The following is a 14,461-nucleotide window of genomic DNA, read 5'->3' as shown; positions in this document are numbered from 1 at the left end:
CTGCAATTTCCCAAGTTCCTCTTCTAATTCTTTTAATTTAGCTTCTTCAACCCTTCGAACCCTAGCAGTCCAATTCATCAACTCTCCCCTAACAGAAGCTTTAAAGGAATCCCACACTATCATGCTATCTGCCGACCCACAATTTTCTTGAAAATAAGTGGTAATAAACATCTTCAACGCTACCAAAGCAGCCTCATGTTTCAGCACAAATGGTTTCATCCTCCAACTATAAACACTTTTCCGCTCAGCAACATCTGACAACCTTGCAGTCACGATTGAATGATCTGAGAGGTGCCTTTCCCCTATTCTCACATCCAAAACCTTCGCCGCCAATCTGTCTGACATAAGGATGTAATCAAGCCTCGAATACGAGTTATGTACCGGAGAGTAAAACGAAAATTCCCTATCTCTCCAATGAGAATTCCTCCAAACATCAACCAAATCAAAGGCTTCCAAAAATTCTCGGAACTCCCTATTTTACGTATGCCCAGTGAAACCACATGACGAAGACCTGTCTAAAACAGGATGTATCACACAATTAAAATCTCCACCAATGATAATACTCTCCTCCCATATCACGCAACATCCCTTTCAAAGTCCGAAAGAACATCCCACCTCTCGCACAGGGACCATAAATAGATCCAAATGTTATCAATCTGCCCTCAATACTCAAATCCAGCAAGATAATACGACCCTCAGAGTCCATACTCACCGTGTCATTAAGACCATTGAAACCTTTCCTAAACATAATTCCTACGCCCCTGGAATTAGAGGAATAGTTGTTCAAATATACTTTCCGGTAATGATTATTAGTCAATAAATTTCCAGCACCTTCCACTAAGTGCGTTTCCTGCAACAGAACTACATCAACTCTTTCCCGCCATAACTTAGACAGCACTTTTTTCCTTTTAAGCAAGCAGTTCAACCCCTTCACTTTCCAGCTACACACAGACAACGGGCCCATCTTGAACAGAAACCAGCATCATGTATGCAAATCCCAGCAGGTCAACACCAACATTCCAATTTGCATTTCTATAATGTATCCAGTCAGTGTAATAAAATTAAGCAATTCTTCCTCCCACACCCAGACAACAAGAGACAACAAAAGACAACACGCGAACAAAAAATATAAACATGGCTTGAATAGAATCCAAGACACCGTGGACTATATACACCTCCAAACCATATCCTAACCATCTCCTAGAATCCTATACCTACTGCATATATCATTGCATCCCTCCTACCTAATTTGCATAGCCACTTAAAACATGCAAAACCAAACATACCAATCAATTTACTCAAATCCACTTTTTTTCTTTTCTTTAAAAGAAACACTACCGTACAGTTCTAATTACTACACATCATATACTACCCAAAATAAACAATACCAATGTCACCAAAGTCTACCATCTCAAGTAACGAGAAATATGAAAGCATCAAAAGAAACCCACCTGGCAGCATCAACACCCCCCCAATCATAACAATAACCAGTAAACACTCACATACTTATCAAATCTAATTGCGCCAAGCAATATACTATAAGGGAATAAACATGTTTTACAAAATAATAATGAATAAAAAAAATTTTAAATTGTCAAACCCTGCAGAAATTCTCCAAACATACCGTACCTAACACCACAAATATGAGGAGACGAATGCATTCATCACAAGTCCATTCCCCATCCACATTCCAGCAAAAATTAACCCTCCATTATTCAAGCCCCTATAAGGCATCCTCTTCCGCAACCCAAATCACAACCCTCATACTGATACAGCTATCCCTCTCCCACTAGCCCCAACATAGCCGATGTATCACAGGCCCCATGAACTAATGCGCAGAATAACCACACACTTTGCAAACACACCACATTTCATGTAACAATCACATACAATAAGCAAGCCAAGCATGTTCTCAAAAACCACCAAATCAAATTCACACTCAAACTCAGCAGTCCATGTTACTCCAGTATGACCATAATCAGTACACAGGGGCATAGGACAATGAACATAAGCACATAGAGCATGAGCTGGCCTAATCTAACATGCCTCCATTGTCAGCACGTCGTCATCCGTTCAAGCAGATCGCACAGACACAGAACAATAAAGCATAGAATACTCAAGAAATAATTAAGCAATGCTTTAGAATAACACTGAAATTAGCTGCAGCCAAAGCGCTTTCTGAGCCCTCATTTCATTGCTTTTCAAAAAGGCCAAAAGTTGTGAAAGTGCGAGTACTGGGGCACTCCGAAACTTCTACTGTAGTCCGCTCCCAAGTCCTTGCAATGTACTTTACGTGACAACATTAACATTCCAGAGTCATTAAGCAGGCAACCAGGCTTCAGCACAATACATGCGCATACCCCACCTGCTCTTCAGTTATTGTTCATTGTTCCGGCTTACACACATCCCTTTGACACTCCTAAATACTGAAGTCAGAGTCTCCGAGATCATGCTGCAGTGAACTACACATATCCCAAGTCACGTACAATTCCAACTCAGGCAGTTCTCCCTTGCCCGGTAATCATTGCATCACACAAGACACATGCTAAGTCTGCTGAGGGGGCAGAAAGTAAAACATCAACTGCCGGCGAAAAGGACACCCGCATTCGGTCCAGCAACCGTAACATATTACGCAGCATTAGGGCGGCCGAACTCGCCTACCAAACCCGTCTGCCTTACTTCACTGTCTACAGCACCTCTCAAGAGAGTTTGGTAAGCCCCTATGGTAGTGTGCAGCACGGTGTTGCGGATTCTAATGTAAAATTAACACAATAAGTTGAGTATGGAGGTGAATGGGGCTACTTGACACACACAATGCATGGCAATTAAATATTTCGCAAGCACCTGGGTGGAGAGATAATATGAAGCTGGCACGGAGCAATGATCAGAATGACACAAATGTAATAGTGTTTCACTAATTAAAACTGACAATTATATTAGTACTTTAAATTGGGAACAATCGGGTAATAAGAACTAGGTATCTAGTGATTAGTCGTGGTGGCTGTTTTCACAATAATAGGGCGACGGAACTAATGGAGTACTCGCAAAACAAAGCCGACATATGGTCTACATAGTACACAAATGGGACTATGGATAACTAATGGAATTTGTGTACCCTTTTTTGTCTTTCCTCACTGTACCTCCCCATACCAACCCAATTTTTCTGTCTGTGGCTTAATTGACTTATCTGTCACACTATGTGTTTGGATGTGCCGATGTGATGGATCGTTGTCATATTTGTGTTGGGATCAACACTGTTGGTCTAATAACCAATTATTAATATACAATACATTTTGCATGTGATAATAATGATAAAAGTATGATAATCAACCAATACTGATACATTTAATGCAAAATGATTAATTTAACATGAAAGCCCTGCCTTGAAAATGACCGATTGAGGTTGAAATACATGTCGACATAAGGGCACTGAACTAATAAAATCATCTTTGACACACAGCTAATAGCATCAACCTATTTATTTGTAACTTAAGTGGTCCTGTGCAATACGGGGGGTGACCCACTGTATAGTATTTTGGAACTAAGATATGGGTACACCTTAAGCCCTCCCCTCTAGCGACAGTCGCCTTTATAAATCATTCAAGAGGTAAAGCGCAGAGTGACGTAGCAACCCCACATTGAACTCTAACCTTGTTCCTTGGGAACTGCTCATTGGAGGTGACTGACCCTGCAATTTTTTCTAAAACCCTTTATGTCTGGAAACTGCAGATCAAGTACTTACCTTGCCACTGAAGTCCTGGGTCCTCCTATCGACCAGAGGTCAAAGAACCGCTCTGGACCCTGCTTTTCTGTTTCTATCCATTTTAAAGCGGGCTCAACCATTTTCAGATGCTTTCTGACATGCACACCAAGAGCTGCCTTTGACACTTTTCTGCATTCAATCTGCTGTTGGGTCTTTGACCCAACCCATTGTCTGCCTGAACTCCAACCCTTTTCAAGCGGAACAGCACTGAAGAACCGCATTGCATTGTTGAGCCACTGTGAGGCACTTGACCAATTCGCAACACAGACTTAACCCATAACTTGCCTGTTCTTCCGAATCAAGCCGATCACCACTACAGGACTGCACTGAATTGCTGGACCTTCTCAAGCCGACTCGACTGTCTCAACACCCGCAGTTCATTGGGAACAACCAACTTGCAGCGTCTCAATGCTGACTTGATCCACTTAAAAGCGCTTGGAAGCTTGGCTCGATACTATTGAGCCCCAAGAACAAGGTATTTGAAGTGGTCCTGTCCACCTGGCCTGCCTTAAAAGGTCCTAGTTGGTAGAAAGACACTATTCCCTGCCTTTCCAAAAGACCTTCAGTGAACATGACATTTCAAATAGATTGTGTCCGCCAACATATTCCACATCTTTGACATGTAATGTCCAAAGCTGTGCACTTTGGAAACTTTTTCGGCAGAGGGTGTCCTGCGTCGATGACGTCGGGTCTATGTCCCTCGAAGGACTCCGTCAAGGGCGACGTCACCAGATGTTATAAATGGGACGCACGGTGCCCGTAGCCTCAGTTCTGTTTTTTCTGCAAACGTGTTTGCTTCGAGAACTCAGCGCGCCTCGTGTGTAACATCGTAGTGATGTCTTCCTCGACCCCTCCGACTCCGCGGTCTGGCTTCAAGACTTGCAGGGACTGCAAGTCTAAAATAACAATCACCGACCCGCATCGCATTTGTTTGTGGTGCTTGGCGAGAGCCATGACACCGACGACTATTCGAAATGCGGTAGCATAAGGGTAAGCTTCAGGTGGGTTGGGGTTCTAAACCCAGTAAGTCCCGAAAATCTAAATCGTCCAAGGGGGTTTCAACCGACGACTCGAGAGGCGACTCTTTGTGTCGAGAGAAGGCCCAGGGATCGCGGTCCCGGAGTGGTTCCCGCCATTCTTCTTCCATGTCCTGGCATTCTAGGAAGCGTTGTCACCGGTCGCCTTCCCTGTCCTCCACTGAGGATGGTGCCTCGAAAGTGGCATGCCCGACAAAGTCCTCGACTCCGGAGGAATGGGCTGCCTTTAAGGAGCAGATGTTGGTGATTTTCCAATCGGAGGGCATGGTTCCGGTCGCACCTTCTAACGAAGCCGGCAGAGAACGTCTCGTACTATGGCTTGCACGCCTTCGGGCTCGGGTCCTCGACGCGACTCGCATCGGGAACCTTCGAGGTCCCGTTCGGACAAGGGTCAGGAAAGTCGCAAGAGACGTGCCTTCAGGTCTTGGTCCGCATCCCCAGCGAGACCGCAGAAACCTTCTAAAGGTTCAAAGACGGCGTCGACTCTGCCGGCGCTGTCAGTCGGAATCTGACCTCGAGGCTTTGCCTTCTTATCAGCTATTGGCCCGTCTGCATCAACGTCGAAGCCCTCGATGCCTTTGGGGATTTTTGCCTGGAATTTACCGTTGGAGTACCCTGATCTGGTGGATCCTCCAAGGAAGGCTACTGCTAAATATGTGAGTCCAGTAGTGGACTCCAGGCCTTCTTCTGTCCCCAGACCTGGTTTTCACCTCCCTCTGGATGACATTTGAGGAGGAAGAAAGGTCTGATTTTGAGGACCCTGTTGAGCAGGATGTGGCTCCTGTCCTCTGGAGACAGTCAATTGGAGGAGTTAAGGCCAACTCGCCATGATGCCAGTGGGTTGGACACTTCTCCGGAAGTGGAATTAGGCAGGCCTGGGGCTCCTGTGGAGTCGTCATACAGGCGGCTCATGGCTAGGGTGACGGAGTATCTGGGCTGGTCCAGTCCTCCTGAAGATTTTTTACAAGATGAGCTTACGGACATCTTGGACCAAGGTCCATCCTCTGACCCGGTGTTACCTTTTCATCTCACTTTACAGAAAAGGGTGGCGGCTGCTTGGCAGTCACCGGAATCCCTTCTGGCTGTTAATCATTGACAGAAAAGTACTGTCCTTCCGTTAGCGACTCCAGCTATTTATCCACTCACCCCACTCCCAAGAGTTTGGTGGTTCAGGCGACTATGCCCACCTCGAGGCAGGCGGCGTACCCTAACATCCCTCCTGATAGGGACGAACATTTTTTTTCGACGGTTGGGCTTGCAAGGTATTTTCTGCAAGGAGCATGGCATTGAAATCAGCCAACTCCACTTGTGCCTTTGCAAGGTTCTCACACACTCTGTGGAACTGTGAAGATGGCAAGTATGCCATGAACGAATCCCTTCAGTCAGGTTTAGATATGGCCGACAGTGTTAGTCGGGCCATGGCTGCGAGCACTGTTATACGCTGATTTCCGTGGTTGCGGAAGTCGGGTTTTGCCCAGGATGTGCAAGTCCGACTTTTGAACATGCCCTTTGATGGCGCACATTTGTTTGGCAACCAGGCTGACGAGAGCCTTAAGAGGTTGCAGACCTCGATAGCTGCGGCAAAATCTTTAAGCGCAGCTGTGCGTCAACCTCTGCCTTTTCTTCCTAGGGGACAGCAATGGAGGGGAGATTCTTTTCGTTACTACTCCTCCTTTGGTAGAACGAGAGGGGCCGCGAGTCAAAGGGGCCAGCGAAAAAAAGTACCTGTGGTGGTCGGGGAAATAGAGGTGCCAAAAACGCTCAGGCAGCTGCCTCTTTGCCTTCAGGCAATGCCGCTCCAAAACAGTCATGAGGCCATGTCCCATGGTTCGCTGGTTGGAGGGAGGCTGTCTCAGTATCTCGAAGAGTGGCAAGCCATTACTTTGGATGCGTGGGTTCTAGATACAATAGCCCACGGCTACTGCCTTCCCTTCCTAAAGCGGCCTCAAGAAAATCCACCGGGGAAACTCTCTTTGAAGATTCCAGATCCGCTCCATGTGTAGGAAATCTTGACCCTGCTTGAGAAAGGCGCAATAGAACTGGTACCTGTAGCAGAGAGGAACAAGGGTTGGTATTCCCCTTATTTTTTGATCCCAAAGAAAGACTAGGGATTGAGACCCATCCTGGACTTGCGTTGGTTAAACAAACTTCTCAGGCAGGACAAGTTCAAGATGGTCACTCTTTCTCAAGTCCTGCAGGCCCTTCAACTTCAGGATTGGTTGGTGTCTCTGGAACTAGAGGATGCTTACTTTCATGTGCCGATTCATCCCAAGCACAGAACGTACCTGAGGTTTGCGGCTGGCGACTCGCACTTTCAGTTTCGGGTCCTGCCGTTCAGATTGACCTCCGCCCCGAGGGTCTTCACCAAGCTCATGGTGGTGGTGGCAGCGTATCTCAGGCGAGGGGGGGATACACATCTACGCCTACCTGGACGACTGGCTGATCCATGCACGCTCTCCCGAGCAAGCATTGGCTCACCTCGGTCTCACCTGCTGCTCCCTCCACAGGCTGGGCTTCTCCCTCACTTTCAAGAAGTCGCATCTGACACCTTCCCAACAGCTCCAGTACATAGGAGCTCTGTTGGACGCGTCCTTGGGGAAGTGCTCGCCTCCCAAGGTGAGGGCTCATCACATTGTGCAGATGGTGGACAAGTTTCAACGTGCCCAGAGTCTCCCGGCTTTCGAATTCTTAAGGTTACTCGGTCTCATGGCATCATGCATTTTTCTAGTGCCAGAGGCCAGACTGAGGATGGGATCTCTGCAAGGGGTCCTCAGGATGCAGTGGTCGCAGTTCTCAGGCAAGATGTCGAATCCCGTTCAGATTCCACTCTCGGTCTCCCAGGATCTTCTGTGGTGGGCCAACAAAGGAAACCTGATGAAGGGGGGAGCCATTTTGGCAACCATGGCCAGAGGTGACTAGTGACTGATGCTTCCCTCACAGGATGGGGCGCTCATGCCAACTCCTTGACCACCAGCTGTCGTTGGTCTCCGTTGGAGTCCAAACTCCACATCAACCTTTTAGAGCTGAGGGCCGTCAGGCTAGCCATGAAGGCTTTTCTGCCATCTGTGCGGGGGAAGAGTGTCCTGATTATGACGGAAAACACAGTAGCCATACATTACCTCACAAATAAAGGGGGGGTAGGGTCACTCCTGTTGTGCAGAGAGGCAATGCAGCTCTGGTTCTGGGCCATCCAGCAGGGAATTTCGATCTCAGCAGTTCATCTGGCTGGAGACGAAAATGCGACGACGGACGCTCTGAGCAGGCAGAGCATGGTCTCTCATGAGTGGGAGTTGGCTCAGGAAGTCCTTCAGGAGAAGATCTTCGCACTTTGGGGAACCCTGCAAGTGGATCTCTTCGCCACCAGTGCCAACTGGAAGTGCGAGAGATTCTGCTCAAGGGAATTTCCTCAGAGGAGCCTTAGGAGACGCGTTTGTGGTGGATTGGTCATTCCCACTGCTGTACGCGTTTCCTCCAGCCCCCGTCATTCCTCAAGTGTTACGGAGGTTACAGAGGTTCAGGTCCCACATGATCCTTATTGCTCCAGATTGGGCCAGGAGAGTGTGGTACCCGGATCTTCTCAAAATGTCCATCTGCCCTCCATGCCGTCTTCCCTACCGAGAGGATCTGCTCTCGCGAGAGGGGGGTCATGTTCTCCATCCAGAGGTCAGTACTCCCAACCTTCATGCTTGGTATCTGAAAGGTTGAGCTATAAGGATTGGGACCTCCCGGATGATGTGATGGAGGTGTTGCTTTCAGCCAGAAGGCCAGCAACAAAATCCCTGTACCATTGCAGTTGGCGTACGTTTTGTGACTGGTTCAGAGGACAAAATGTTGATCCTTTTCTATGTTCCATTCCTATGGTTTTGTCTTTCTTTCTTTCCTTGGCCAATAGGGTCCTTCATGTAGGTACCATTTAAAGGTTACCTGGCGGCGCAGACTATATTTAGGGGCTCGTCAGAAGAATGCTCTTACTTTAAGATGCCTTTGATTTCTCAATTTCTTAGAGAACTGACTAATGTATTCCCACCGTCCCCTTTCCAGGTGCCGGTTTGGGATTTGAACTTGGTTTTTAAATTTCTCATGGGTGCTCCGTTTGAACCTTTGCACTCTTGTCCTTTGAGATTGGTGTCCTTCAAGATGGTGTTCTTGGTTGCGGTTACTTCCGCTCCCAAACTGAGTGAATTGCAGGCACTTTCATCTAAGCCGCCCTTTACTGTGTTCCACAAGGACAGGGTTGTACTACGGGAACGTCCTTCCTTTCTACCTAAGGTAGTGTCTGAATTTCATTTGAGCCAGAAAGTGGTTCTTCCTTCTTTCTATCCTCCTCCTTATCCTGGTAAGGAAAAGGAGCGACTCCATAAGTTGAATCCTAGGAGATCTCTTAGCTTTTATATATCTAGGATGTCCAGGGTCAGAGTGGACGATCGGCTCTTTGTCCAGGTGGATTATCCTCACCATTACTGAGTGTTACCGATTGGCGGGTAAGGACCCTCCTGGTGGAGGGTTGCACATCATTCCACTAGGGGCATGGCTACTTCCACCGCCCTCCAACAGGGAGTTCCTATTAGGAATATTTGTGAAGCAGTCACATGGGCTTCTATCCACACTTTTGTTAAACATTATTCCCTGGATACAATCTATGGTCAAGATATGGCGTTTGGTAAGGCGTTTCTTTATTCCGCCATCTGATTGGGTATTATAAATTCTTTTCCCTCCTCCATCTTTATGGTACTGCTTTGGGAGTCTGTCAAAGATGTGGAATACGTTGGAGGACACAATCCATTCGAAGAACAAGTTACTTACCAACTGGTAACGTTCTTTCGACTGGATGTTCCTCCAATGTATTCAACATCGCCCTCCCGACCTGCCCCTCTGGAGAATTTCCTATGTGATTGCATCTTACGTTTCCGTAACGCTATGTGCAGTCCAGCAGGCATTGGATTGGTTCCACACGTTCAGGGGGAAAAAACATAAACTGAGACTACGGGCGCCGTGCGTCCTACTTCTAACATCCGGTGACGGAGGCCTTCGAGGGAGATCGACCCGACGTCATCGACGCAGGACGCCCTCTGCCGCAAAAGTTTCCGAAGTGCACAGCTGTGGACATTACATGTCAGATGTGGAATACGTTGGAGGAACATCCAGTCGAAAAAACGTTACCAGTTGGTAAGTAACTTGTTCTTCTACTGACATTCTTGGATGTGTCCCCTTTCATTACATGGCTACATATTCTAAGTCTTCTCTTACAGGGGGGGTGGAGGGTTAGTGTTTTTCATTAGTGTGTTTGAAATTTAGGATAATTTAAGTATCCTGTTTGGATATAATCTTGTTGCACGTTAATTTTAACAGTATTATTGTTGTTTGGCCTGCTTGTGTGCTAGCTCACATCCCTCCTGAAGGGCATATCCTGACCTTTTCCCATACTACCTTAAAGAGGTGCATGAGGTATTCTGGTCATTCTGTGAATGTTTCACCTTTATGTTGGGGATCACTGCTTGTTTAGTAGTACTATGGGGCTATCATGAATCCAATGGTATCATCACGGGTTTCCCGGTGCTGCTCTCCTCCTATGTGGCCAGGGGACGGCAGCTGCTACCTGATCCTGACCCTGGGGGGCGCTATATGAGGGAGGATCACATCGAGGGGAGTCATGGCTTCATTGGATGAGAAATGGTATCCCCCATGTTCCCATGAGGAAGAACCCCTGTTGCTGAATAATACCCTAATGGCCTAGTGCCATGTGTCTGTTCCCCCCCACTCTTAGGGAAAGTAGAAAAGCTTTTTCCCAACACCCTACAAATCAACCTCTCATTCTTCATCTAAAACCTAACCATTCCAAGAATACCTTTTTCAAAAACTCTTAAGAAAACCTTCTTCAGTTCTAGTTTCCCTTTATGTAGAACTGATCCATCATATGGTATCATTGGAAAAGGTCCTCAAACTAAAATGCATCAAAACCCATCAATGGACTTCATTTCCCACAACCACCTACGTACTGAGACGAGGAGGCTAAATGAACTGACACAGAGCAACACACGTGTTGAGTGGGCTAGTTGGAGGAAGGCGCCTATGCACGGGATCTTTAAAAATGTGAACCAAGTGGTAAGAAGCAGCTCAGGAGAAGATGTGACTGCTTCAGTGAAGGCGGACACAGGCTGGAGGCGCGAGCCGGTGTGGCAGAGCGAAGGAGCTCAGTGGCAGAGAAGGATAGAAACTGCTGGGTGCGAGGCTTGCCATGGAGACACCAGGAACCGCGAGAGGGTCCCTATGCATACAGCATCAAAGAGAAGCAGTGTTGTCCTTACCGGAGAAGCCAGCGTGCAGGAGCAGAGCCGCGAGGAGGCCTGAAGAGATGTCAAAGCTGCCCAGAGTAAGAAGCCGGTGGCAAAGTTATGCCGCATAAGCACGAGAGAGCCTGGAAACGCTACAGAGAACCAGTGAGTCTGCCAGAGCAGAGTGGGTACCCCGGGGCATTTTTGACAAGCATGCCAAAGAGAAAAAAAACATTGTAAAGTTACAGAAAGTGCATTGACAAGAAGATTTTGAATATTGCGAAATTACAGAAAGTAAAGTAATTGTCAAGTAGATTTACCAAGCCAACAAGAAAGGTATATGCTACTTGAAGAGGACAGTGAGAGGTCCTGGCAAGCATACACCAGGCAGTTGTGAAGACAGTCCTGACAAGGGAGTATACCAGGCAACTGTGAGTGCGAGAGAAGTCCTGGCAGGAGAGTACACCAGGCACATTACAAATCTACAAAGAGTGTCGAGCAGAAACAGTGTTTGTCAAAAAAAGGAAGGAACTTGTGTTACAGAGGATCTTACAAGGCTGAAAAGTGTTCTCTAAAAGGATTGTTGTGGGCCAAGAAAGACTCAAAGGAACTGTTAGATTCAGAGACATTTTGTGATACCGGTGAAGAATCCAGGGGAAGTGAATCACCCTCTGCAATGAAGGTCTTTTCCATTTTGGAGAACATTTAGGTTGGAGCTATTCTACTTTTATTTAGGAACACTTTTTGCAAGTATCAGGTTATAGACATTTCCCTTGTCACTTTTTGTTTTAGTTTGAGAGTTAGGGTAGATTTTTTGGACACAAGGACAGTTTTGATTTATGACATACTGACAAAGACGGAGCCTTAGTTTTGGTTTTTGGGTGGAGAAACTCCTCTTGAGACATGGGGTCAGAGAGGCATTTGCCCCAACCGTTTTACTTTGAATAAAAGTCTATAACCCAAATAGCACAACTGTGTCAGGCTTTCATTTCTGACCCCTCACAGGCTGATGGCCGAGGAGGTGTTTTATCCACTACTAATCCCTGTACTTCTGCAGTGCAGTAGTCATTTTGTCATTTCGGAAGCCCGATCCCTGATACTAATTACTAAAAGAAAGTATTTAACCAATCACAAGGATACAATCCCAGACCTTGTTATAACCGCATAGGTACCTGGAGCCTCAGAGCCCCATAAAAAAAGCAGTAGGAAACTACTGTGGGGGCCGAGGGGTAGTTTGTTGTGGACAGCAGCAGTTCCACAGAGGCAGCCAAGATTGGGTTGAAGGGCCTGAAAGAGCTGAGGTGCCAGGGAGCACAGTGATGGCTGGAGTACCAGAGCCTGCAAGAAGTATCTGAAAGACCGCCATGCACTGAAGAGTCCCGAACTAAAAGGCTGCAGAATGCTAAACTACATGAGAGATTAGGGGCTTCAGAGGCCTGAGAAAGATAACCAGAAAAGCTTTAACATTTCCCAGACAAGGCAACCTAGCAGTGGGATTCTGGGGAATGGCTGATGGAATTGATATCAGCACTGTATCCTGTAAGTAAGCTGGGCACTATATTCCGAAAGGGAACTGAGCACTCCATCTCCGGATGTAATCTGGGCACTACATCTCTTGGAGGGGAAAGGAAGGCTACTTGGCGTTTTATCCCTGAGACTACTCATGGGTGTTAAGAAGCATGCTGTGTGTTAGAGCTAAGGAATCTTTCTAGGTAGGGAAATCCTAAAGCACTATACCTTGCCCTTTAGCTACACCTTTATCTTGCAAACTTTTTATTTTAGTTGTACCTTAAACCTTAAGCCTATTTGTGTTCATCCCATTTTCCATCCTGATGAGAATAAAGCTTGTTTGGACTGCAACAGTAGATCTAATGGTATCAAAGAGATTAAGGCAACAGGTTCTCCAGTACTTGGACTCTTTATCCATTGTACGTGAAACCAATTGAGTCAACTGTTAATCCACAATTTTTCCAGGTATTTATCACTATTATTGTCTTCCATTTTGAATTGACAATGCCCTAGACCTCTGACTTCTTGCCTCCACCTAAATGATAGATACATATGGTTCTGGAGTGTGTTACTTTAAACGTCAGCGATCCTTAACTTTCTAGCATGTGTGTCAGTATTTGTGTGATACTCGGTTAGAGAATGACTTTTTAAAAAAAATAATTTCTACTGGCTTTACAAGTAACATTTGTCACTAGACCATTGCTGTATTCATAGAGACACTGATGATATCTTCCTTATTTGAATTAAATACCATTTGGTTTTCCGTTAGGATTCAAAGCGAGCAGAATCTTTGATGGATATTCATCAAAAGAAACTAAAGCAGAAAGCAAAGGAAGAAAAGAAAAAGCCTCAAGAGAGGAGGCCTTTTGATCGAGACCAAGACCTCAAAGTAAATCAGTTTGATGACGCTCAGAAGAAAGCCCTTGTGAAGAAATCTAGAGAGCTAAACACCAGATTTTCCCATGGCAAAAGTAACATGTTTTTATAATAATGCAGCAACACAGCTGTTTTGTTGTGATATTTTTATACTTTTGAGATGTCTCTTATGGAAGTATTTTGTTTTTAAAGGTAATGGTCGGTTTCATTTAGAATAAAGGGGTTTAGAAAATAACTAGATGAATTGATGCTAGTGTTCACTTGTACTACCAAATAGTGGGAAAAATTGACCTGATCGTCTTTCCCCTACACAACCTTTTAAACATGGCCAATGGTTCTTTGCCATATTCCGTGTGTGTTGAGGGGTATGTAAATAGAACTGTGTAAATGCTACTTGTAAAAATAAATGTTTTAAACACCATTTTGGGGAAATATTAATGCTTTTATTGTTCGCTTGTCTTTCCACATTAGATCATACAAAATCTAACCGTACATTGTGTCCCACAGCATCCACTGAAGCAACATGAAATCTCTCTTCTTTGGTGCATGTGCACATGCTCAACAAACCAAGCAGTATGCTTGCTAAGGGGTTCTGTAGTTAAGTTACTCACCAGATAATTTTGTGCCCTAGCACCTTGAGGCGTCTCTTGGACAAGATGGAATTACCAATAAAGATCTCAGACCACATAACCTGACAGACTTAAAGAATATGGCAAAGTACTACTTTATTCTCAGTTTAATAAAGCAGGATCAACTGACAAGCACCAGATGGATGCACACTCATACACAATCTTGATTACGCAGAGGTCTTATACCACAATATGCATCATCGATGATATCCTACGTGGCAAAACACAAACAATATTTGTGGAAGGGATTGGTTAGGGGAACATGTCTATTTATAGAATGTATACAGGTCAGTACTTCATTGGTTGTCTCTTATCTGTAAGACATACCTCAAACTACCTCTAAATATGTATAATACTGATTATAGTGAACAAAAT

At 45.7% G+C, this 14,461-nt stretch overlaps 1 protein-coding gene across 1 annotated transcript in view; it reads left to right on the top strand.

Annotated features, from left to right (window-relative positions):
• GPALPP1 (GPALPP motifs containing 1) overlaps positions 1-13,878 on the top strand; it is a 336,780-nt gene extending 322,902 nt beyond the window's left edge. The window contains exon 8 of the mRNA XM_069640253.1: positions 13,351-13,878. Coding sequence (XP_069496354.1) covers positions 13,351-13,569 — 219 coding nt within the window. The 3' untranslated portion in view covers positions 13,570-13,878. The remainder of the gene's footprint in view (positions 1-13,350) is intronic.
• Positions 13,879-14,461: the final 583 nt, after the last annotated feature.

This window comes from Ambystoma mexicanum, chromosome 7q, assembly GCF_040938575.1.
Source record: "Ambystoma mexicanum isolate Mex_15411 chromosome 7q, UKY_AmexF1_1, whole genome shotgun sequence".
Lineage (NCBI taxonomy): Eukaryota > Metazoa > Chordata > Amphibia > Caudata > Ambystomatidae > Ambystoma > Ambystoma mexicanum.
The sequence above is the reverse complement of the archived record's forward strand: the minus strand, read 5'-3'. Positions and strand labels throughout refer to the sequence as shown.